At 36.0% G+C, this 26,735-nt stretch overlaps 4 protein-coding genes across 4 annotated transcripts in view; 3 read left to right on the forward strand and 1 right to left on the reverse strand.

The window, feature by feature from the left end:
* Nucleotides 1-75: 75 nt before the first annotated feature.
* LOC123682024 (facilitated trehalose transporter Tret1-like) lies at nt 76-2,159 on the reverse strand. Its single transcript, XM_045620403.1, has 2 exons — nt 2,006-2,159; nt 76-1,564 (listed from the first exon to the last, which is right to left on the reverse strand). Exons 1-2 carry the CDS (start codon nt 2,046-2,048, stop codon nt 240-242), a joined length of 1,368 nt encoding a protein of 455 aa, XP_045476359.1. The 5' UTR covers nt 2,049-2,159; the 3' UTR covers nt 76-239.
* A 1,082-nt stretch (nt 2,160-3,241) lies between these two features.
* LOC123682023 (facilitated trehalose transporter Tret1-like) lies at nt 3,242-10,402 on the forward strand. Its single transcript, XM_045620402.1, has 4 exons — nt 3,242-3,517; nt 4,656-6,483; nt 8,204-8,993; nt 9,992-10,402. The coding sequence occupies exons 1-2, from the start codon at nt 3,472-3,474 to the stop codon at nt 6,020-6,022; spliced, it is 1,413 nt and encodes a 470-aa protein (XP_045476358.1). The 5' UTR covers nt 3,242-3,471; the 3' UTR covers nt 6,023-6,483; nt 8,204-8,993; nt 9,992-10,402.
* Nucleotides 10,403-11,419: 1,017 nt separating this feature from the next.
* On the forward strand, nt 11,420-16,924 carry LOC123682038. Its single transcript, XM_045620427.1, has 8 exons — nt 11,420-11,542; nt 11,601-11,756; nt 13,180-13,744; nt 13,910-14,257; nt 14,310-14,468; nt 14,538-14,751; nt 14,847-15,092; nt 16,741-16,924. Exons 1-8 carry the CDS (start codon nt 11,529-11,531, stop codon nt 16,797-16,799), a joined length of 1,761 nt encoding a protein of 586 aa, XP_045476383.1. The 5' UTR covers nt 11,420-11,528; the 3' UTR covers nt 16,800-16,924.
* A 3,427-nt stretch (nt 16,925-20,351) lies between these two features.
* The window catches only part of LOC123682160 (protein singed), a 35,922-nt gene continuing 29,538 nt past the window's right edge, over nt 20,352-26,735 (forward strand). Inside the window, exon 1 of the mRNA XM_045620610.1 lies at nt 20,352-20,594. The gene's annotated coding sequence lies outside the window, so the exon portion shown is untranslated. The remainder of the gene's footprint in view (nt 20,595-26,735) is intronic.

The raw sequence follows: 26,735 nt of genomic DNA on the forward strand, positions 1-26,735 counted from the left end.
ATCGAAAATATTCAACCGAATTTCAAGCTTCCTGTGATTCACAAAAGTTTATTATCAAAATTAATAAACCAAATCTAAAACATTCTTTTATTTACAATCGAAATATTCGATATCATATCACCTATGAGTTTTTTCTAACATTCATCCATATCTATTTAAATTACCTACTAGTAAGATATGACTTTTCCTGAAGAACAACTTCAGATAACTAGTACCATAAACTATAACCAAATATAACTTCATTTTTCTCCTAACATCGTTAAAATCTCTTGGAAAGTTTTCCCTTTAGTCTCTGGTACGTAACATAACACAAACAGAGCACATACTAAAGAACTCGCAGAGAAAAACCAAAAGACTCCTTCAAAACCCACCATCTCCTTGAATATCGGAACAGCTAACATCACAACAAAAGCCAGAAAAAGGTTGACTATGGCAGAAAAGGTGGCAGCTAAAGATTTAGTTTCGCTGGAGAACAACTCGCCAACCAAAGCCCATGGAAGGGTACAAATCCCTGAGCAATAACCGATGATATAAACACCTAAACTGGACACTGGAAGCCACCATAGGTGGTTCACGTCTTGAATGTTCTTCAGGTAGAAGAAAAGACCAAGCGTGAAAAGAGGTACAGCGCAGAAGAAACTCGATAAAATGAGCAACATTCTCCTTCCCCATCTATCTACAAGAGAAGCACTCACAAGTACTCCTAAGACCTGGATTACTCCAATAATAACAGCTGAACCAGAAGAAGACATTGTGCTACCAGAAGCTATAAAGATCAACTCCATGTAACTCTGGATAAAAGTTATACCTACAAATTGTTGGAAGATCATCAACGTTGTTGTTATTATGATCCCTTTTCTGAAGCTTCGACTTTTGAGAGATTTCAAAAAAGATGTTTTCTTACCTCCGTATCTCTCTACAGTTTCTTTCATATCTTCCAATTCTTTCAAGTTTGAATTGTCTTTGCTTCTCAATTTTTTTAAACTTTCTTCCGCTTCGTTGTATTGACCTTTGGATATGTAATAATGAGGAGATTCTGGTACAAAACAACCGAAGAATATTAGGAAGCACAACACGGGTAACATCAGGAGAATACTGAGGATCTTGATACTAACGAAAGGACCTATAGCAATGACGTACAAAAAACCTAGAGCGTTGAATAAGCTCAAGATGCAACCTAGCACACCTCTAATTCTCGTTTCTGATATCTCACCAATGTACATAGGGATAACTGTGTAGCCACAACCTACCCCTAGACCTGACATGAACCTTGCTACGTAAAATACTGCTGGGGTTGAAGCAAAAGCAAGGATTATCTGAGCAACCAACATCGGAAATGAGAAGGCTAAAAGTGTAACCTTTCTTCCAAGTTTGCCTGCTAAGAATCCAGACAACAATGGACCACAGGATGCTCCAAGACTTACTAAGGAGGCTATCCATGATTCTTCCAAGACTGTAACTGGTCTTCCTAGTGGATTCACTTCAGGATCAGGGCTTTTCAGTGTTACCAACGCTGTGGAAGACCATGCGTACACGTTTCCGATTGCGAAAGCCAGTAGGTTTACTAAAATGAAAAGAATATTGTTATAAAGAGTTCCAAAGAACTTTAAGAACAAGACAATTTCACAAGAGTCAAAGATTTCGTTGAGGAATGCTTTAAACAAACAATTTTGAAGTTTGTGGTGTGAAAAGATAAGAAAACTAAATTAACTAAGTAAATGGAGCCTTGTTATTTGCTGCTTCTGCTACCAAAAAAATCATCTAAGTTCAACTTGTTACTACAAAAACAAGAGGAGAACCCTCAGCTATGTACAGGATGCTCCAAAGATTATGTTTAGGAGAGATCAATTTGAATCAAGGTCAACTTCACATATTTAATTGAGCTTTATTGGTGATGCCCTTTTATTTCCAATTTTTCTTCAAAAAGGATTGATCCAACAGATAAAATTGCATAAGTAGTAGTGAATTTATCTCTAAATTATTCATAATGAAAATTTTTACTTACCAGTGCATGCTGATACTATGAGCTTGATATTTTTGATTCCCATGGCAGCACAGTGATACTAAGACCCAGTTTTCAAGCAAATACAGTCCTTCATCTCATTTTTGAAAATTTCGAAATGATTACATACATTGAAATTTATTGTCATCCTACTTAATATATGATATTGTTATTTAATCCAACTGTCTCTATTTGTCCTGAAAATACGTGAAAGGGATCAAAATATCAAAAAAGCAAATATTTGATTTCGAAATTGGATTGTAGGGGCCTTCAAGAATTAATTTTTTATATTTTTGGATATATTTATTGTTGACAAATTTTTTTAGCTATGCTACTGTTTTATATGATGATAATGATAATAATGAGTCAGACGCAATTATTCTTGTGAATTAGTTCGTCATTCAATTAGCTTATTCTGATTTAAAACATTTCAATGAAAAATTAACTGATCATTCCCTAAAATTAATAATTTGTTCAAAAAATAAAAAAATTAGGTAACTTATTATTCACCTCAAAATGTTGAAATTATATCTTATTATCGTATGAGAATTTTGTATTGTGTTTATTATGGAACAAATTTATCGAATGAAGTTAAGGGGAAACAACGAAATTTATGACAAGACATCTCTAACATTATCTCAATAATGAAAATTAGTAATCTACCTGCATGTAATTATAAATCTTCGATTATGAAAACATTTATTGATATTGGTTAGATTATCTTCTGAACCACGTGTCTGATGAAATGTTGAAAATTTTGTATCGATTTTACACAATAGGCCTTAGAGTAGGCGTCGCTGTCAAAGTGCCTGTTAAAGACATAGGCGTAGATGAAGACTGGTAATTAAAAATAAATAATATTGAATGATTTTCTTTGATGAAATATTGAGTAGAATCTCATAGATAATACAAAGATTCGTTTTTTAGGTTGACTTCTCTTTATTTTCAGTATGGTTCCTGCCATATACACCTTCCATCTCCATAGTGGAGACTCTGCCGTAGAGTAATTTTATTTATGTTCCAACCAGTGCCATTCCTCAGATAATTGTGCAGCATAAGACGCTATCTATCGGGCTAGCAAGAAGCCATCTTACCTTGTTAGTTAAAAGTTGAATCACATTGTATATAATAGGACTGAAAATGCAATAAATGAGTTAATACTCCTGAGCGTATATTATAATCTCTTTGATCTTCAGTACATATCACTGTCGAAATAAATACATTAATGCAATTTATTCAAGTCTTAGACAAAAGTGGTTCAATTATATCAATATTTGATTTTCACATAAACCTCATAATATCAACAGGTCAAGAAATTGATCCATATTTATGATACAAACTAATCTTCAAAGTGAACACAAAAAGAAGTAGAGGAATTAACATACTTCTACATATTCATGAAATAGAAGTACACATTGACTTATTTGGTAGAATTTTTCGTAGATTTTTTTATTTTTAAAGTTGTTGAAATGTTCAACAATTTCAACCTACGATTAATCCTTGCAGTTTGCACTGGTGAGTACATAATTTAAATGATGTTGTCATTGTTGTCAGCTTGATCAATTTGTATTTATTTGTAAAGGGTGTTTTTTTTAGAGCTATACAACGTTAAATTGCAATAAAACAACAATGGATTATTCGATTGACATGAATTTTATTTATCCGCAAGATAATCTTGTGGCATTACATTTTAAATATGATTTCTGGCATACGACCGCCACGGCTGGCTCGGATGTAGTCCAATCTGGACGTCCAATTTTCGATGACTTTTTCCAACATTTATGGCCGTATATCGGCAATAACTCGGCGAATGTTGTCTTCCAAATGGTCAAGGGTTTGTGGCTTATCCGCATAGACTAATGACTTTACATAGCCCCACAGAAAGTAGTCTAGCGGTGTTAAATCACAAGATCTTGGAGGCCAATTCACAGATCCAAAACGTGAAATTAGGCGGTCACCAAACGTGTCTTTCAATAAATCGATTGTGGCACGAGCTGTGTGACATGTTGCTCCGTCTTGTTGGAACCACAGCTCCTAGACATCATGGTTGTTCAATTCAGGAATGAAAAAGTTAGTAATCATGGCTCTATACCGATCACCATTGACTGTAACGTTCTGGCCATCATCGTTTTTGAAGAAGTACGGATCAATGATTCCACCAGCCCATAAAGCGCACCAAACAGTCAGTTTTTCTGGATGTAACGGTATTTCGACATAATCTTGAGGATTAGCTTCACTCCAAATGCGGCAGTTTTGTTTGTTGACGTAGCCATTCAACCAGAAGTGCGCTTCATCGCTAAACAAAATAAAATGACGTAGTGCGCGATACGTATTCCGCACAGAACCATTATTTTCGAAATAAAATTGCACTATTTGCAAGCGTTGTTCAGGCGTGAGTCTATTCAAGATGAATTGCCAAACCAAACGAGAATAAATCACTTGACAGCTGTTAAATCGGTCCCCATCTTGAACAGTAATGCCAACTTAAAGTTATATACCTCGAAAAAAACACCCGTTATTTATTATATTATCTATTTATTATATTATTATATTATATTATATTTATTTGTATTTCACCATCGAGATTACCTTACCTTTCGCCCAATTTATTTTATTTTGTTGTCCTTTGCAATTGCTCATTAATTTTTTTCAGTTAACCTACTAGCCTTTGCTACTGGCAACGTGTACTCATGGTCCTCATCAGCATTGATAACACTGAAGACACCAGAAGAATCTCCCTTGGATCATGCTGTGACACCTATGGAAGAATCATTGATTGCCTCTTTGCTCAGCTTGGGCGCCCTATTTGGACCTCCACTGGCTGGATTCAGTTCAAACTTGCTAGGAAGGAAGACAACATTGATGGTATTCGCATTACCAATGGTTCTGTCAAATTTGATAATCATATTTGCAACTGAAACTTCACATTTTTACATAGCAAGAGTCTTGACCGGTATAAGTGCTGGAGGTGTATATACTGTAGTACCTATGTATGTTGGTGAAATATCAGAAACAACGATACGCGGCTTTTTGGCTGGTTTCATTGGAATATTCTATTCTTTAGGACTATTGTTTAATTATGTTGTTGGTCCTCTTGTGAGTTTACAAACGCTGAGTATTATAATGATTGTACCTATAGTACTATTCTTGATTTTTTTCGGTATGTTCATACCAGAAAGTCCATATTATTACTTCGCCAAAGGCAGAGACATTCAAGCCAAAGAGAGCCTGATGAAATTGAGAAACACCTTTGAGGAAAAAGAACTAGCTTTTATCGAAGAAACTCTGAGCAAATCAAAGACCGATATTTCTATATCTTCTCTGTTTGGCAATACTGCATTTAGAAGAGCCATAACACTAACCACAACCATAGTTATTTTACAACAACTTGTGGGTATATCTGCTATCTTAGCATATATGGATGACATTTTCATAGCTTCTGGAAGTACAATATCATCATCTACCTCCACCACAATTGTAGCAGTGATTCAAGTACTGTCAGTGGTGCTATCCTCTTGTTTAGCTGATAAGTTAGGCAGAAGGATCCTTCTGATGGTATCTAACACGTTATGTGCTTTATCTCTTTTCCCTCTAGGTTTTTATTTCTACATAAAGCACAATGGAGGTGATGTTTCTGCTTTGTGGTACCTACCAATCTTATGCGTTATCGGTTTCATCATTGGGTACAACTTTGGTTTGTGTACCATACCTTGGACTCTTTTAGGTGAATTATTCACGAACGAAACTAAAGCTATAGCATCATCAGTAACAACTGTTAGTTGTTTCTCTTTTGCATTTCTTTTCTCATTCTTGTTTCCACATTTGAAAGTGCTTATAGGTTTCAGTGGTGTTTTTTGGTTTTGTGGATGTATAGGTATTATCCACTTGGTGTTTATAAGTATTTTCTTACCTGAAACTAAGGGAAAGAGTTTCGCTGAAATCCTTGCTTTATTGGAGGGTAGTGGATCAGAGAAAGATACATATGAATCATTGAAAATGTCAAAAGTTACGTCGAGTTGAGTCGTTTTGTTAATATTTTCATGCCAATTGTTGAGAGTGAACATTACTATTGCTTAAATATATTTCGATTTAGGTATCTGAATCGATCATTGAATCAGAATGGAATCAGATAGAATATGAATTAATTTGTGTTTGATGTGACAGAATAAGTTTTATTATTCTGATGGTTAAAATTCGCTCAACATGTGACTCCTCTTATCGATAAATAATTCATGTTGGGTATCATTAAGTAAAAAATATGTGGGACAGTAAAAATTATCCTAATTATGATGTGAAATAAAGCCATTTCTGATAATTTTATCGTTTTCTTCATTTTCCAATTTTTTATGAGTGGTGATATGTTAATTCCTTCCTTATAAATATCGTTCATTTCCCATTGTATACATACCTCCTATTACCACTAAAAATGAAATATCTTCCGTTATTTTTGCTTTTTGCTCTAATATTCAGCACATATCAAGGTGAGTCAATATTTGAAACTTCATTCGATGGTTGTATTTTGGGTATTAAAAAAGTTTATATATCACAATTGTTGTTCAGATTTTTATGAATTTTCAATGATATCGGCATATGTTGACATGTTGAAAATTACTAATGCAGAATTTTCAATATGTTGATTTTTGAACTTGCTGGGGAATTATTGCACTACTACCTTCAGCTCTGGTATCAATATTGAGTAAAAACTTTTTTCTTCACCACTAGGCTTTTACATAAGAAAGGGTGGGGAAATTTTAGGGAAACACCCATTAATATTGAGTAGATACTTAATGAGAATGCTGAGATGATTTTGTCCATTTATACATAACGCTACTTCTTCAATATTTGTTTCTTGCAAAATCTGATCTCATCAGGAAATGATGATGAAAATGAATACAACATATTGATAAAATCAATAAAACATCAACATGGAAAACCAACAAAGATTGATAACTGAACTTAAATCATTTATTTCAAAACCAACAACTATTATTATTTCAAACAATAGTAAAGGGTGTTTTTTTAGAGCTTTAGAACTTTAAATTGCAATAGAACAACGATGGATTATTCGATTGACATGAATTTTATTCATCCGCAAGATAATCTTGTGGCATTACATTTTAGATATGATTTCTGGCATATGACCGCCACGGCTGGCTCGGATGTAGTCCAATCTGGACGTCCAATTTTCGATGCCTTTTTCCAACATTTGTGGCCGTATATCGGCAATAACACGGCGAATCTTGTCTTCCAAATGGTCAAAGGTTTGTGGCTTATCCGCATAGACCAATGACTTTACATAGCCCCACAGTAAAGTAAAGAAAGTAGTCTATCAGTTGTAAATCACAAGATCTTGGAGGCCAATTCACAGGTCCAAAACGTGAAATTAGGCGGTCACCAAACGTGTCTTTCAATAAATCGATTGTGGGGCGAGCTGTGTGACATGTTGCGACGTCTTGTTGGAACCACAGCTCCTGGACATCATGGTTGTTCAATTCTGAAATGAAGAAGTTAGTAATCCTGGCTTTATACCGATCACCATTGACTGTAACGTTCTGGCCATCATTGTTTTTGAAGAAGTACGGACCAATGATTCCACCAGCCCATAAAGCGCACCAAACAGTCAGTTTTTCTGGATGTAACGGTGTTTCGACATACACTCGAGGATTAGCTTCACTCCAAATGCGGCAGTTTTGTTTGTTGACGTAGCCATTCAACCAGAAGTGCGCTTCATCGCTAAACAAAATAAAATGGGCGTAGTGCGCGATACGTATTCCGCACAGAACCATTATTTTCGAAATAAAATTGCACTATTTGCAAGCGTTGTTCAGGCGTGAGTCTATTCATGATGAATTGCCAAACTAAACTGAGAATAAATCACTTGACAGCTGTTAAATCGGCCGACATCTTGAACAGTAATGCGAACTTAAAGTTATATACCTCGAAAAAAACACCCGTCAGTAGACAACTCAATTCTAAAAATTAACTGATTGAAAATGAAAATCTTAGATTGCAAATCTGAATTATCTATTCCTGAAAGTAAGGGATTCTACAATCTTCCTCACTCAACAGAAGATGTCAAAATCATCTCAGCTAAGTCCAAGATGCTCAAAATACATTCTATTTATTTAGAACAGTCGATACTAAAATTTCGAGATATTGATTGACATTCTTGAATATAATTTTTGGCACTGTTCCATAAAGGCTATGCCGAGGAAGATGACGAAGAGGAAGACGACGATGATGACGTCCGCACCTGCCTTAAGTGCACGACAACTGACCAGAACAGCAACTGCAGAAGAGGAGTGTCAATAAATCAGTCATGTCAAGGGAGAACTTGCTATGCTTTGCTGTACGTCGAACACAATAAGGGCATCTTTGGAAACGATATGCCAAAAGCTTGGTGGTATAGATCTTGCACCAACTCCACAGAAAATCTTTGTGAAGGCAGGCCTGCCAGAGAATGCAGAACTTGCAATGACAAGGATAAATGCAATTATATTGCCCTTGCAACTTACTATTAATTTCTCATGGTCAAAATTCCATCTTGAAAATTTGATGTAAATAAGTTATTTCTTCCAAAATAACCTTATTAGCAATTAGAGAAAAAGTTGATTCCGAAAAATGTTAAGAAATTTGAACATCAACAATAATAATAAATGGTATATGAATAAGTTTACTGTTTTCTCCAATTGAATCATTTCAACTGGTTCCAACCTCACTTATCAATAAACGAAATGCTACATTAAAGGAAACTAGTGAAAGTAGGGAAGATATGATCCTTATTACTGCAATAATTATACGAGTTAAACTTTTATCTTCAACTTCTTTCTTCATTATTTTCAATTGCTTTAATTGGCATTTTTTTAATGGATATATTAGCTCGAGTCTATAAGTATGGACAGTTAAGCATATCTCAAAAATTTTCATGAAAAAATGAGGTTTTCCGCTACAATACTGCTGATTTTTGTCATACTATTCTGCATCGATGTAGGTAAGTCCATCGATTAAATTCAATAGTGAGAAACATAAAAAATCATTCCTTCAACATCTTGAAAACTATCCGTAACATTACCTTAAGGTCTTCTATGCCCACCATAATTATTTCATCTTCTACAACTCGCCTTCAAGTTCCAGAAATTTAGCTCCAGTAGGTTAAAGTATGACAAATTTAGGGTCCAAACCTTCTTTCGCTTTGGTTTGCAAATGAAGGGACATCTGCACTCATCAGTTTCTTGTTAGACCATCTTCCATCTGGTGGAGATGTAGCATAATCATACTGAGATCCAAATACTTTTTGGACCTTGCAGTGTTGAATTTGCAGTGGAGATCTCTTTGGTTTTCTCCTTCTTCCAATACTTTACCTTAAAGTTGCATTTTCCTATACCACACAAAGATCCTGGGTCAGTTTAAGGTCTTCGTTCATCTTTTCTGACAAGGTACTAGCCTGTTGCTCTCCTTTGGTTCTCAATTAAGCAGGAACCCAGATCAAAAAGGCCTTATTATTAATTGATTTTCCTTCGGCACTCCCATATCAACTTTGATCTCTTGACATAGGAGCTAGTTGCTTTAATAACAGCTTAACTATCAGAATGGATTGCTATGTCACATTTCTGTATCTTTCCATTTCAAGTATTTAAGCCTTGAAGACACTTGAATACATGGTACCTGTCCTAGATGCTCTGTATATCTTTCTACCATTTAACAGTATTTCTTCGATGTTCACATTCTTTATTCCTCACCAGAAAGATTTGCAGTTGTATATATAAATGTCCTTAAAAAAGCAGATCTTCTGTCTGAAAACAAGACGCTAAAGAAAGCCAAGAAGTGTTACTCTCTTATGCATTTGTAACTTTCCTAAGGAATAACTCAAAAACTTTATTAAATTTTCAGTGTAGATTCTAAAGGTAACTGTACTATGAGCTAGCAAACACTTGACATCAAACAGTGCATTTCTCAATCAAATAAAATTTAATCTGATATTTTCCATAGGAATATCTAAGAAGTGTAAAAAAAAGGGAGTAATACCACCACCGGATCAACCACGTACATGCATATGGTGTGAATCGACTTCCTCTTCCAGTTCTTGTAGAACTGCATCATCAACATCAATGACATGCAGAGGAAAAACTTGCTTTGCTCGGCTATACGTCGAAAAGCTTAGAGGCGTTTTTAATCAATTAATAATTAAAGATTGGTGGCTTAGAGGATGTACCAATGGTACTGATCCTTGTGGAGGAAAGAATTCTAGAACGTGTTATTTCTGCCAAGGAAAGAATCTATGCAACGATGATATTCTTCCTGAATTCTAAATTCCACACTTACTTCAAGTTCATGATGATGATAAATTATAGGAAGAAGATTGATTTATTCACATCTATGTTATAATAAAATCAGTTCCTTGCAGTTTAAATGAATTCATAAGCCTTGAGAAAGAACAAGTTCAAACACTCTCAAGACCTTAATTCGATAATGCCTTTAACTCTCGATTATTGCTTCAGTAGAAGTCCAAGATGGAGAATGAAATATATTCTTTCGAGAAAGAGCAAATACAAAAAAATTGAAGGGTATCTTCTTCATCCAATCTTTTCCATCCTTCCTTTTCACCATAAGTTGAAGACGCGTTTGCTATAACTAAATCTGAAAACAATAAAAAAAACAACCAAAAAGGAGTAATAAGTGTTATAGTTTCCATTATATTGTTTTGAATTTAGGGACCCTTTCTGAAACTGAATGGATAGCTTGGAAATCACCTTGAAATTTATAAATTGGACAAGTATTCACCAAGTGGTCAATGGTTTCCTCTACTCCACACTTACATTGTGGGCTTTCAATAGAAAGTCATTTGAGAGCATACTATTGCAACGACCATGACCAATCCTAAGTAGATTTAAAGTACACCAAATTTTCCTAGGAAGCTTGGAACCTGGAACTTTCTCCAAAGGATCAACGATCAGACTTTTGCTGAAGAGAGTACAAGAACTTCATTCCGAACGCCAAATTTCCTTGTCACTTTCATTAGATTCATTAATCATTAATCCATAAAGCTTTACTAATTTTAATCTGAGAGTTGTAGTATCTGGGAGGTAAGATACAATTGGAAATAAGTTCAAGATGTCTTGACTGCAACCTGTCAACGAATATGAGGCGGAAGTATATGTGATAGCATTGGTAACCAATGTGAAGGTGTAGATCTAATAGCTCCACTGATAATTCTCATAGAAACGTTAAGCTTTGCATCAATTTTATGAACATGAGCATTATTTGACCAAACAGAACAACAGTATTCAGCAGCAGAAAAAGCCAAGGCCAAAGCTGCAGTACGAAGAGTGCTGGCATCAGCATCCTATGGTGAACCAGCTAATTTTTGGAGAATATTATTTTATGTTATGGCGCAAACGTCATTCTATAACATTCTGTGTTAACATCAGTCGAAAATTTGAAGTTTCTAATTGGCAAGAAAAATATATGTCAAAAATTTCGATGTGTTTGATCGTTTACACGAAGGCTTGAAAGATAAAACATAAGGATGTACAATATTGGGTATTACCTATCAAGGTTTCGTTTGAAGATTCCAGTAATACATAAATTTATTTTATAGGAATATGGACGAGACCAAAAAAAAATTGTTGCAACGTCGAAATATTGTTGAAAATTTGGGTGGAAACCCCTCTTTTGTTCGTGGAAAAGAACGTAGATTTTCCACTGATTATAGGAGTTTGAAGTCTGAGGAAATTGAGAATATCATCAATATTAAGTAAGAATATAATTCGGAGGCTCTCAAGCATGCTAACCCAGATTGAACTAATGCGTAATTTTAGATTTCACGTGAAGTCAAGAAGTTTTTGCGTGATTGTTCAAATACAACTTTTTTTGCAGAATGTTGCATCAACTAATCCAATTGTTACTCAATCAACCTCTGAAGTGATAAGCTATGAAAACATAGAACTATATTTTCAACAAAATGTCATTTACGATATTTCAGAATAATTTCCTTAACAAAACGAAACAGCTTCCACAATAATAAAAGCATGGTTGGTGGCTTCGATTCCTTTCCTTTCGATTTATGTTTCTGTCGGTTTTAACAACTCATAATAACCTACGCTGCCGGGTACTGCCAAATACTGAGCATGAACTTAGAACCGTGAATATTCGGTTTGGCCGTCGACGTGGAAGCATGGTCTTGATATCTCCATGATTTTCTGCGCTTGGGTTTATCGTAAGAACCTATTTTTCATCCCCAGTCACAATGCGATGAAAAATCCCTCCCGTCTTTGCCTTGCAAGCAGCTGTTCACAAGCAGACAAACGTCGTTCAACATTTCTCGGCTTCAACTCGTACAGCACCCAATTTCCTTGTTTCTGAATCATTCCCATGACTTTCAGGCATTTTGAAATGGCTTATTGCATCACTCCCAATGATCCTTCCAATTCTGCATCTTCGAAAACCTTCTCTCTTCCACCGCCATGCTGGTCTTCGACCTCAAAACTACCGTTCTTGAAGCGTTGAAACCACTCTCAACACGTTCTTTCACTAATAGCGGCCTCACCATAGGTATTTGAGAGCATTCGATGAGTCTCAGCCGCAGATTTCTTCATATTAAAGCAGAAAATCAAAACCTCCCGCAAATGACGAGAATTTGGTTCGTAAGCTGACATGTTTAATCCAGAATAACTTCATGATGCAGACACAAATCGACTGATATTTCGATGGCGATCCTGAGCTTATTATATGACAGCTACGATCTTTTTATTTCGACTATCACTTAGCGATACAGCCATCTATTTCAAAACGGCGGAAGCAAAGTTGTACACCTAATATAAGGCAAAACTTTCATACCAAAGACTCAGTAAGTAGAAAGATTGAAGTTACACGTAATTTATTCAGCTATCAAGAACAGTTAAAACATCGCCAGCATCAGAATGCAATACAGGGCAAGAAAATCAAAAACTGTATACTTCTGATAATAGTTGCCCTTCGCTTTATCAACTTCAGTTACAAGTACAGTATAATTACACGTTTCTGGTCTTTATTCTTCGAAAATAAATGTTTCTCAACACTATGTGATCTTCATGTAGATTTAATGGAAGTCATCATTTATTACAGTTCCTACTTTCTGCGTGACAAGTTCTAGTATACTTCGATGTTTGCTCACTCAGTGGTCAATCTTCTTCTTCCAGCTTATCTGGCAATCGCAAGGACAGAGTTGGAAGCGGCAACCCCCAAACACCGTCACAACCATGCCAAACCACCATCAACCTTTACATCAACGATCCTCACATCATGCAGAAAAACTGGGAGAAGTACCGAAAAACTCCACCAAGAAGGAGGATGAGAAACGAGATAGTCCTTGGCAAGAACATACCGGACCATACGCTCATGAAGAACCTTCTCGGAGATCTCGGTGTCAAGAAATACTCCTCTGCGCCAGAGATGACCAACAAGCGTCTAAACTCTAGAAGAAGTTACCTGCCTAGCGAAAGATACAGCAGTGAAAGATCTTTGACAGACTCCTCTGATGTTTTTCCTGATGTAGGGACCTGGAGGAATGATGGTACCGCCGGTGGTACAAAAGAAGGTGCCACCTTCTTGTACGTCAACGAGGGAAGAAGTGGTGGGGATTATGCTAGGTCGAACATAGAGAAAATCAACGAAGAAGATGAAAAGGAGGTTGAGGAAGAGATTAAGAATTGTCCAGTACACCATTGCAACCGTACAGTTGAAAGAGTGGTCAAGGATAATGATGTGAGTGAAAATACTTTCTATGTTTCTACTATCAAAAACTTGGTATTTGGAGATGTTTTATTACAAGTTCATCTTCAGACACTGAAGTTTCTGGTACCTACCAGAAACCTGCTACTAGAGTAGTGTAGTTCTACTGCCAAGCCTAAGTTGTTATCTATTTCAAAGGTGAAAGAAGAAGAGCCACTTCACCAAGTCCAAAGAGACCCTCTGAAACGTTTCAAGAGGAAACCATTCAGACTCAATCCGTCTTCAAAAAACCCTGGAATACTTTACCGTGACACTCTAGGATCAAAACCAAACAAAAACGAAAAACTGGAACAGCCTAGAAGGGCGTTGCCAAGTTTTCATCTCAGAACGCAGATGGTTAGAGACGTAATGAAGACAAGTCCTGAGTTGTTGCACTCGTATGAATCTGGGCTTATGAGGAACCAAAAGAAGTTGTTTGACTCTTTACGACACAAGAACTTCCAGAATGTTCTCTCTGAGAACAAGCCGCCGGAGTACGATGAAGCTGTAAGTGTTTTATTGTCCAGATAATTAGACCAAATTTACCTGTGAATTATAGTTAGCCAGAAGGACAAGCAAAAAGTTCGATCAGATCAACATCGAGCAGTCCAAACTGATCCTTTCTGGAAAGAATAAGCTGCCTGTGTGTTCTGTGGAAAGTCATGGGACGTATGAAGAATATAGGAAGAATCTGGTCCAGAGACCTGATGGTACCTTGGTAAGGGCAAACATCATTAGATTATATCTAGAAAAAAATATTTATATTTCCACGTCCACCATTTTTCAGGTCTGCAAAAACCTGGATCATGCGAACGAAGATGTTTGGAGCAGGGCTGGAACCAGGAGCATAATAACTTCGGAGTTTGTCAAGGATAAGGTGAAAAAGTTCGACAATTTACTGGATAAAAAAAAAGTTGAAACACTGCATGATCGTCAGAGGGGTGGTAAAAGCGATAGATACATAAAGGACGAATATGAGAGGCCCCATAATACTTTTCATGGTAAATAAATACCTCTACTCAATCAGATATACAAGGTGTCTCAGAATTTCCAATTGTTGCATGTTGTATGATGTCTGAATTTTCCTTAATTTTAGGTACATTATCCCACAATCTGCTAAACGGGGAATCAGTGACTTTTCCAAGAGAAACCAAGAACGCGATGACAAGATTAGCGTCAAGACATTCGAAAATGATGGATAGTGTGTATAATAGCGAAGAAAATGACCGGAAAATTTTCGCAACTCTGAGAGAAATCAGGAATTTACCGGTTCATAGGAAAGATATTGATGATTCGTCTTCAGTTTGTTTGGACAGTATGAACTCTACTGGGATCAATGATAGTGAGTATAGGTTTCCATGAGATGAGCTAATTTATTCCAAATATTGGTCTCATACCGACAACAACAAAACGGAATATGGTCACACAAAGGATTCAATCGTGTTCTAAGACTTGAAACAACTCTTTAAAATGGCTTAAAACTCTATTAAGATCTACACGGATGTTTAAGGCATGTCATTTTGGAGATCTGAACTTGCAATTGAAAGCCTTCTGGGCTTACCACTAATATTGTCAAACTTCTTTTGACAATTTGTCAGGAAATAGAGAAGAAACTAATGATAGATGCTGTAACAAGATATTATTCATCCATTGTTATACCTTCACTCAAAGGAAGCTTGAGACAGTTCTACTGGAAACTAACTATCAAAACCTAGAGTCTCTAACTTAATACCTCAGTATAAGTTGAACATAAAATGTAACACAATCGCTAAGAGGTTCATTGTCAGCTTCTCAAACTCTCAGGTCTGCAGGAGGCATAGCAAAAGCAGTCGTCATGCAAAACTCGAAAAATGGGCAGATATATATATAATAACACAAAAGCCTCCATGGTTCTAGAGGGCCAAGGCTTAGAACAGGTCAACAAAACAAAGACTTGGAATGGTGGACAGACTAGACTCAGACATCGAAATAAGATCAAGAGTAGAGTATGCCATATCATCATTTGGGCTGATGAAGAGGCTTCCAAGTAACGTGAAACTATGACATCGAATGTTTATATGCTGTTCTTTCCTATGGGATGAAAACCTGGACATTCAAGTTGGCAACTCTGAGGCGGATCGAAGCATTTGAAATGAGGATGTTACGCAGAATGCTCAAGATTTCATGGACAGATAAAGTGTTGAATGCGAAGGTGGTAGCCACGTCTTTTAAAAGGCAGAAAACCAACACATGTTGAGGGCTGATCAGTAGCAATTGCCCCAGTTGATCATAAAGGGCAAAATAGAGGGAAACCAAGAACCAGGAAGGAGACAACACTCCTGGATGAAGAATAAAAGAGACTGGACAATGATGAATGTTCAAACGTTGGTGCACACCGCCCAAAGAAGGACGAATTTGTCATGGTTATCGACAATCTTCACTAGGAGAGACGCTAAAGGAAAAAGGCTGAAGTGAAGAGAAAAAGAATGAAGTTAATATCCAACCTAAAGTACTTTCATATCCTCAACGAGCCAGAGATTATCCTTGGTCCTCAGGCCAAGGTTTTTTAGGATCTTAAGGGACTTACAGTTGAGCATAAAGGAATCAAATTTGAGTGCATCTGTCTAGAAATCAGAGCACCATCCTCTAAATTATTCTCACCAGAATTTTACCTCTGTCTCTATATATTTGATGAATGTTTCTTCTTAATTACCCGTAAAAAGCTATTAACAATAATAGTTCTGTCAGTAGGCCATCATTACCATTTCCCTAATAGCCTCCATGTCCTCCGGAACCCATGGCAAAGTCTTCGGGCCAATTCTTGAACCTCCAACAGATCACCAAACATGCCGCAAAGCGTACCCCAACCACACGGCGAACGCTACAACCAATATTCCATCTCCAAAACGGGCGTACGGAGTTTGGGCAACGGCAGAAGCCTCTCATTAAATTTAACAATCGTAGATAATGAGCGTTTGAAAAATTAACAACCATAATTTCTCTCTCTTCAGGATACTGGCCAGGAGTGGCGGAACGTGTTCGGTCAGCGGCGGCGGAGAACATGCCTTGAAGAAGTTAATTGCCGAGGAAGGAAGCCAACTGGGCATTAGACCGGAACAACGAAGAAATGTACCGATATATTTGATTTCATCCACGAACATGTATGGTATCCTCCCAATAAATTTTAGTCAACTTGTTTGGTGTTTTTAACGCCGCGATTGGGTGGTCGACTATGTGGCAACGGTGTACGGAGGGTGGTCGACGTCTGGCAACACTGTATATATGGAAGGGATGTTCGAAGCGATGTAATGCTTGTATTTTTTCGCTTAAACGAGTTAATAACGTTTGGGTTGAGCGATTTTTGCCCGCGAATTCACCTGCGTGAGATTCTACTACAAATTGACAATAACTGTTTGAATTTTCGTCCGATTCCAATGAAAAAAAATCTGAATGTTGCTCCAATCTGCAATCTCCAATTTGCAGAAAGTAGGCAGACGTCAGTTTGGCAGACTTATGTTTGGTGTTGATCATAGAGTAATGAACATAGATAGAGGAAGTATACGCAATTTTTTTATGTCCCTAACATGGTTAGATTACGTTGTCGGATTGTGATATATTTTCGAATCCACAATTTTACTATATCGTTATGAATGGATATTTTATTGAATGAAATATATTTGTTTGAGTGATTCCCAATTGAATATGCAAATTTGAATATTTGGAATCCGATATTTTTCCTAATTGTCGAATTCATAATGAGCAGAATATTTATTATTTTCTGTATCCACCTGCTGAAATCCAAGGTTTGGCAAGTTTTGCTCTCCTAGTGTCATCGGTTGTTTCACGTCGTTTGGCGCGCTTGTAGATTGTTTTCTGAATTTCTGATATATTTTGGTATTTATTTCTATATATTTTGAGTTAATATGAAATTGATTCACTATGGGACATAAGATGTGCGTTTTTAGTGGAGAAACAAGCGAATTGAGTGAAATATCGTATCACTGATATGTTTTCATTTCCGCGCGCTTCATGTTAAATTTGATAGTTCATGTTGGGGACAAAATTTGCTTACTGAAAATGACATATGCTTCCTATATTTATGTTTTTTACTCTGAGGTGTAAATGAATGTCAATTCCACTAATAATATACGAAGCACTAGGTACCATAAAAAAATTGTACTAATTACCAAAGGCGGCTTTTTTTGTCCTTGACAAAATACTTCATTTTTGGCCTAGCACTCTACAATACGGTCTAATTTATTTTCGTCCAGTGTACATTAAAAAAATTCTTCTGATTGGATCAAACGAAAGCGGTACATCAGTCAAAATGATGATTCTAGATAGCAAATCATTAAATTTCTCCATTTAAAATCGGTTAATACTCCCAATTATAAATCCCAATTTTAACAAATTAAAATTCAACTCTCCCACTACAAGTGTTAAAGAACTGTTTCAGAATTTATCAGACCATTTATCGATGCTTCGATGAACGCTAGACATGGGTGTATTATGGTTCTTCAACATGCTCTGTTTTTTTCTGCATGTGGAATTGGCAGAATTTACATAAAAAGGCAATTATTCAGTTTGCAGAACAAACGATACCTTCATTCTGGCGTACTCCATTTGTTTTTTATGTTCATGAATTTTACCAATGAGGTTTTCGTCTTTTTCCTTGTGCTGATAGCTGATTTGATGTTTGAACTACGTCTATCTAGATTCTAGATTGTAAAAGCGCATCCACCTATTGCAAATGTGACCGTCAATGGAAGCAACACGAAAAACATGAAAAAAATAATATATAGGTATCATTTCGTCTTTATTTTTATGAATTTCTACCGGGGATGGTCCTAAACCATAAGGATCAACTCACTGATAACGAAATCCGTTCTCAAATTTTAGGATCTCTACTGTAATTAGCTATCTACTTGTACATATGCGTATAACTCCATTTCCGCCTTTTTTTTTTCAAAATTGGAAGCTTTATTGTGAAAAACTAGTTGTACATTTATGTTTCAAAGTATTGTCCATCGCTGGCCACTACTTTCTCCCATCTTCCGGGCAGCGTACGAATCCCGCGTTGAAAAAACTGGTCATCTTTTGAAGCGATCCACGAATCGATCTAATTTTTTACTTCCTCATAAGACCGGAAGTGCTAGTCAGCCAGGCCGTATGCCATTGATCGAAACAAGTGATAGTCCGAAGGAGCAACGTCTGGAGAATACGGTGGATGGGGCAGGACTTCCCATTTCAACGTTTCCAAGTATATCTTGACCATTTTCGCAACATAAGGTCGAGAATTGTCATGCTGTGAAATCACTTTATGATGTATCTCGTTGTATTGCGGCCGTTTGTCTTTCAATGCACTGCTCAAACGCATGGATTGAGTTCGATAACGATCGCCTGAGATTGTTTCAGTTGGTTTTAACCTTGCATGCCCTTAAAACCGTAAATATTCGGTTTGGCCGTCGACGCGGAAGCATGGCCGGGATATCCCCATGATTTTCTACGCTTGCGATTATCGTAATGAACCTATTTTTCGTCTCCAGTCACAATGCGATGCAGAAATCCCTTCCATCTTTGCTTTGCAAGCAGCTGTTCACAAGCAAACAAACGCCGTTCAACATATCTCGGCTTCAACTCGTACGGCACCCAATTTCCTTGTTTCTGAATCATTCCCATGATTTAGGCTTTTTAAAATGGCTTTTTGCTTCACCCCCAATGATCCTGCCAATTATTGTTGTGTTTGACAAGAGTCTTGATAAAGTAACGCCTCCAATTCTGCATCTTCGAAAACATTCTCTCTACCACCGCCATGCTGGTCTTCGACGTCAAAATCACCGTTCTTGAAGCATTTAAACAACTCTCGCCACGTTCTTCTACTAAAACTGGCCTCACCATAGGTATTTGAGAGCATTCGATGAGCCTCAGCCGCAGATTTCTTCATTTTAAAGCAGAAAATTAAAACCCCCCGCAAATGACGAGAATTTGGACGTAAGCTGACATGTTTAATCGAGAATAACTTTATGATGCGTCCACAAATCGACTAAAATTTCGATAGCTTTATGTTAACAAATACCTAAGCTTATTGTATGACATCTACAATCTATTTATTTCGACTACCACTTACCGCTACAGCTATCTATTGCAAAACGGCTGAAGCAAAGTTGTACAACTAATACAATAAAAAATATCGTTCATTACACGAAAAAAGCCTATTTTCTCGACTCTTAATGAAATTTACTATTTGAATATTCGATTTAGGCTCTAATAAAAAAATCACAACGATTTTTCTAAGATAAATTGATACCAACAGGTAATATTCGTTAATGAGATATGATTGTTTTCAAAAATTTTTCATATATTTGACATTTCACACATTTCATTCAAAAATTAAATATAAACCTCTCAAACAATAACATTCCTTCAATAAAGCCTCGAATTTCTCACTCAAAATCCTTCACTTTATCCATCTCCAACTCCACCTACGTCCCTGACAGCCGAACCATCGATAACAACCCTATTTTCAACCCCCACACAACAGTTTTCTCGTGTGAACGGGACTTCAAATCCTGCGCCATCCCCACCCTGCTATAAAAGCCACAGACACCGGCAAATCCTATCAGTCGACAAGCGCGTTTCCGTGACGTCGTGTACCAACCAACCATAGAACCGGGCCCGACCACAAAAAAAAAATTATCGAAGATTGCGAGAAGAGTACATAACGGAAGTCGACGTCTTCTTTGGGAAAGAATTCGACGTATTATCGAACTGAACTGTGGTTTTTCTCAGTGGTCTGGAATTCTCCAAGCACTTGTGATTTGCCGGCTTTGTGCATCCCGAAGGAATTATCGATTTTTCCGAACAGGTAGGACCTTTGAGTTGAGCTATTTTCTTGATGCTGGTGATTCATTTGGAATTCCTTTGGGTGGAAACCCAAAGCTGTATGAGGTCCTGGCGCCGTTTTGAATGATATCTATGAATCAGCTTTTATCGCTGAAAGTGTTAGGTTGCCGGCTTGAAAGAATGTCAACAATTTCCGGATATTGGTAAACTTATCATTTCCACCAATTTTAACAGCCTATACAATAGATCAAAGGAAAAATTACCAAGTTTCCCATTGAGTTTGAACACTTCCTGGACAATGAAGTACGTAAAAGCTCTTTCCAGATATTTTGAAAACTTTTCAAGTGAAATTTCATGAAATATCGATTGCAGTGAACCTCTCAACTAGAGAAACAGATACTGAGATCAATTTTAAAAGTTGAAAACCATTCAAAACAAATGTAAATACAATAATAACTGACCAAATTTCAGTTCCCATTTTTGTATGACGTGATTGCTTTGTTTTGTATTGCTGGCAAAAAAATAATTCAGGTATGAAGCAACAATTACTTAAATGATTATTTCAGGTATTGTCCCCCTAAATGATAAAAACTACGATGAATTTGTGCACTAAATGCAAAACCCTTGATGAACATAAAAGTCAATACAAATTACTAAATTCTAATACAGAAATTTATGAAAATAACAAGAAATACAAACATTCTAGGTGCCACAATATGTGTACCTCGTATTTTTGTTGACGTTCGGTATGTATTGTTTTTTGTTTAGTGTATATATTATTGGCAGTGGCGTGGATATACTGGCCTATTTTAATTGCCAATTTGATAACCATCAATTGAAATAATTAGTCTGCTTCTTATTCAAGGATGTTTTAAAAAAGTCATATGATTGATACCTCATTGTTTTGGTAAAACCCTATTGAAAAGTACCTATAAAGGAGAGCTCGAAGAACAGATTTTGATATGGTACTTTTTTACTGTAAATATTTTTGATTGAAAATGAAACAAAAGTGTCAGGTAAACCAGGAAGCATGAAAGGATCGACTTTTTACTTATTGGATAATTTTTTCGCTTTCTATATCGTCATGTTGTCAAGTAGCGGTCTAAACCTTTGAAATTTATTGTTTTTATCATGTCTGCCTAATAATTCTTGTTTTATGAATTGAAACTAGTCTTGCTAGGTTACAAAAAAATCCATCTTCTCATTTTGAAACTCCAGATTTCTTTTCTATCCATGGCATTAACTATTCATAATTCTATATACCTAACACGAATTTCTGGATTCTTCTGGTGAAAATTTCGATTCAGTATCTTGGGCTAACTTCAACATTTTGTAGAACAATCATCTTGAAATTATTTGTTCTGAGAACTGTCAAATAAGCTTGCCAACAACAATTGGAATAATATCCTTGTCTTAAATGAATTTTCAAAATTGTTATTGCAGTTGTGAGGTACCTAGTTATAAAAAATAGCATATGACACATGTGTACAAGTGTCTTTAAGGCTCTCCTGTTTATGCATGACTTAAAGGTTTATAATATGCTAATTTAGTGTCCAACGTTTTGTTGAATTCTTATATTCAATTGATTGAAAATTCTTCGCAAATGAATGAATATTTTCTCACTCAAAACAGTAAAATCAGTGAGAAATTAATAAGATCCAGAAGATAGATAACGAACCGTCTAATTATTAACACCAAATTCTTGATTGCCCTTAATAACGGCCAGAATTCACCATTAAAACTGTAAAAGTCTCTCCATTGTGATATATTACTCATGTAGAAAATTATCGGGAATGATATAATTTCGATTTTAACGTGAGAAATCTATTCCTCTTGGGTTATTCACTAAAAATTGGCACTTCGGAGCTAGAGTTTCCGGTGTGGTACAGACAGGAAATGGTCTTGATTAGCATACGAACAATGAGCATGACATGTCTCAGTCTAGGGGTTATTTATTGCTTATTCTTCGAGTTGAGAAAGGTACAGACCCACGTGTAACGAATGACAATAGCTTATTAATAATAACAAGATGGGTTTTCCTCCTCTTATTTGCAGTACTTATCTACCACGCAGCGGAGTACTTATAATGAGTACCTTTGGGCAACTCCCAAGATTCTTGAGTTCATCACAATTCTTCAGAATAGTGCAGACCATAAAGTCAATATACAGGGTGTTCTGATTTGTTTCCGACAAACTGAAATGGGTGATAGATCACATCATTTTAAGCAAAAATGTTCCTATGAACATGGGTCCGGAAATGCTTCGTTTCCGAGATACAGGGTGTTAAAGTTGAAAAAATAATTCGCGTTTTCTTTAATATGTTTTGACTGCTTCGAAATCCTTTCATGAAATTATTCCTATTCAAATATTTAATTTAAATTCATTTTGAAAATTTCTAAGGCGAAATGCATGCGGATTTTCTATTGCCCACTAATAAGTAAAAGTGGTATACTATGTAATTGTTGTTTGGATTTGGCTTTAAATGCGTTTTTCTCTTAAACGGTTGCCCCTAGCAACTTAAATGAGGTATACCTTTTTTAACTAGAAAAGTCAGGGGAATCGATTTTTTCAGTCCAGAATGACGTACAGGGTAGCACAGAAAAGTTGCAACTGTTTAAAGGGGACGAAATTATTGCCAGTGGCGCCCTCTAGAAAATACAACCAAATCGACCACAAATTTGAATTTCTCACCTTAAAAAACCCTATGTACCAACTCTCATGCAATTATTTGGAATCAGTCGAAAGATATTAAAGAAAACGCGAAATATTTTTTCAATTTTGACACCCTGTATCTCGGAAACGAAGCATTTCCGGACTCATGTTCATAGGAACTTTTTTGCTTAAAATGATGTGATCTATCACCCATTTCAGTTTGTCGGAAACAAATCAGAACAATCTGTATAAAGAGTTTTCCCATAGATTTCATTTTGGGCAGCTGTCATCTTTTGACATTTGATAAGTTAAAACTACACCATCGATAAAAGTGGGACGATACATGCTTCAACAACTTTGAAATTCCCTACAAAAATGATGAAAATGTTGCAGTCACAGTTCCTAAAACTAAAGCACTTCGTGAAGCACCTTCTCGGCCATCTCGTCGTATTGTATTATGAGTTGTTAAAACCAACTGAAACAATCACAGGCGATCATTATCGAACGCAATCAGATAAAAATATTAAAAACATCCTCGATGTCCTTCATTTCTCACCATATAGGCAATTTGCTGTTTCTTACTACTGGCGACTTAATAAAACATACCAAGAGATAGATTGAACACTTTTTAACATACGTCATTTCATTCCAATGGAGACTGATGAAGTTACAAAAAGTCGTTAACCGTTCTCTCTCATGACATATCAATAACATGTAATTTTGCTGTTCTAAACGTATACTCAAAGAATTGACGAAGGCAATTGAAGACATCCTATTGCTAAGATTACCTGATTATCTTCCACTCTCGTGGCTATGTAGTATTGCTGAAAATGTCTATTATAACCACAAGCCATCATACAAGTTGTTCGTTCCATAAATGGGAAACAAGAGCTCAGCCAGTAGGAAGAAAAATGTTGGCAAGCTTGAAATGGAATCGTTAGATGAGAAATTCCTGCCTGTCATGTGAACATCAGTTATGCGAAATGGCATATTTTGAGCTTCCTTTTTGGGTTTATTATTCTTTGGAACTGCTCGAGAAAAAATGTTTCTAAGTTTACGCCTTTGCGTGATATTTCAGAAACAGTTTAAAGAATTTCCTCAAGTTAGATGCTGAACCATCTGATTCAATTATATTTTTATGAGTTCATATACCATAGAGTAATAAACATAGATAAAGGGAGTATACGCAATTTTTACATGTCCCCAACATGGTTAGATTCCGTTGTCGGATTGTGATATATTTTCAGATCCACAATTTTACTATATCTTCATGAATGTATATCATATTGAATAAAATATATTTTTTTGAGTGATTCTCGATTAAATATGCAAATTGGAATATTTGGAGTCCGATATTTTGCCTAATTGTCAATGTTATAACAAGCAGATTATTTATTATTTTCTGTATCTGCTGAAATCCAAGGTTTGACAACTTTTGCTCTCATAGTGTCATCGGTTGTTTCACTTCGTTTGGCGCGCTTGAAGTTTATTTTCTGAATTTCTGATATATTTAGGTATTCATCTCAATATATTTTGAGTTAATATGAAACGTTGATTCACTATGGAACATAAGAAGTGCGTTCTTTGTGGAGACTCGCGAATTGAGTAGAATAACGTATCAGTGATATGTTTTTATTTCCGCGAGCTTCATGTCAAATTTGATAGTTCATGTTGGGGACAAAATTTTAATGATCCACCAAAAAAATAGTTTTGGAGGAAATAAACGGTAATTGTTCCAGAAAAAATATCACCCTGTAGATTTGCATTCAAAATTAGCATGTCACATGTTGACAACTTCAAATTGGATCTATGCCAAATTTGAGTTTAATATCTTGTGGAGGGAACATGCCATGAGAAAAAAAATTAGAAAAAAAACGAACTTTAACACCCTGTATCTCGAAAATGAAGCCCATATTTATAGGACTTTTTTATCTTAAAATGATCCGAGGACTCTGTAATTTTCGTGTTTACTTCCAATTTATGTAGGCTCTGTATAAGTGAGATTAATTCAGGCAAAAAATCAGTTATTAGTAATATTAAATCTGAAGAAGCTACTGTGAAGCAATAAAATGTGAATTAAATAATTAAAGAGTGGAAGAGTCATTCAATTTCTATTAAAAATAAATTTCCATCAGGTCAATACTATATTGTGGTTTTTTTCATGTAACATAGCTGAAATTTTGCGTAAAAAGACGGAATAAAAAGCCTTAGGGTAAAAAATCCAAAATCTCGACTACCCTCAAACACTCAACAGCATCCATTAAGAGAGGCGCCACACTCAACGACCTCCTGAGCTCGTCTGAATTTTCAAGTGCACCAAATATGTTTTTTCTATATTTAGCGACGGTCTACATCGCTCTCGGAGATGTGCTCTAGGTCTCCTTACACGTATGCAGGGTCTCTGTCTGAAGGTTAACGACATCCGATCCAAGGTCATCGGCAAGGAATCAATGGCACCATTAGTTGCAGCCATATAGTATGTTCAACAAACCGGAAAATATCGAAAATCTACACGAAATTCATCTCTACTTCCGTTTCACGTACTTTTTAGTGGAAAAAGTGATAATTTGGATGTTTTTTTGAAATCTGGATTGGATATCCGTTAAGACGATGAGATAATTGGTGTGAAAGCGATGGGAAATGCGTCTGATTTTGTTAAATGCTGTAGTTAATAGGTTTGAGGAAGTAGTTGTGACGTTTCTCGAAATTGGGAATCGTTAACAGCAGGAAGATGAAGTTCCGCAGGAACTGTTTGATCGTTTCCAAGCAGTGTCAAACGATTTGTGCATGATTTTATGCATCTAGTTCCTGGGAACTTTAACTAGATATTGATTCTAATTGCAGCATGTCGAATTGATTAATTTCAAAATGGCATTCGTTGACAGTAGGTATATTTCCTGCGTTTCCATAGTAACGAATTTTCAAAGCTCCAATTTTATTGGTCTGTTTCTGTGCTGATCATTCTGCACCTCAAAGTAATAAACATAGATAGAGGGAGCATATGTCATTTTCAGTAAGCAAATTTTGACCCCAACATGAACTTACAAATTTGACTTGAAGCGCGCGGAAATGAAAACATTTCAGTGATACGATATTTCACTCAATTCGCGAGTTTCTCCACGAAGAACGCACTTCTTATGCCCCATAATGAATCAACGTTTCATATTAACTCAAAATATATTGAAGTAAAGACGTAAATATATCAGGAATTCATAAAACAAACTTCAAGCGCGCCAAACGACGTGAAACAACTGATGACACTTGGAGAGCAAAAGTTGTCAAACCTTGGATTTCAGCAGGTAGATACACATATGTAATAATAAATATTCTGTTTATTATAAATTCGAGAATTAGAAAAAATACCGGATTCCAAATATTCATATTTGCATATTTAATCGGGAATCACTCAAATAAATATATTTCATTCAATATAATATACATTCATAACGATATAGTAAAATTGTGGATTTGAAAATATACCACAATCCGACAACCTAACCTAACCATGTTG

The sequence above is a fragment of the Harmonia axyridis genome, chromosome 6 (assembly GCF_914767665.1).
Source record: "Harmonia axyridis chromosome 6, icHarAxyr1.1, whole genome shotgun sequence".
Classification (NCBI taxonomy): domain Eukaryota; kingdom Metazoa; phylum Arthropoda; class Insecta; order Coleoptera; family Coccinellidae; genus Harmonia; species Harmonia axyridis.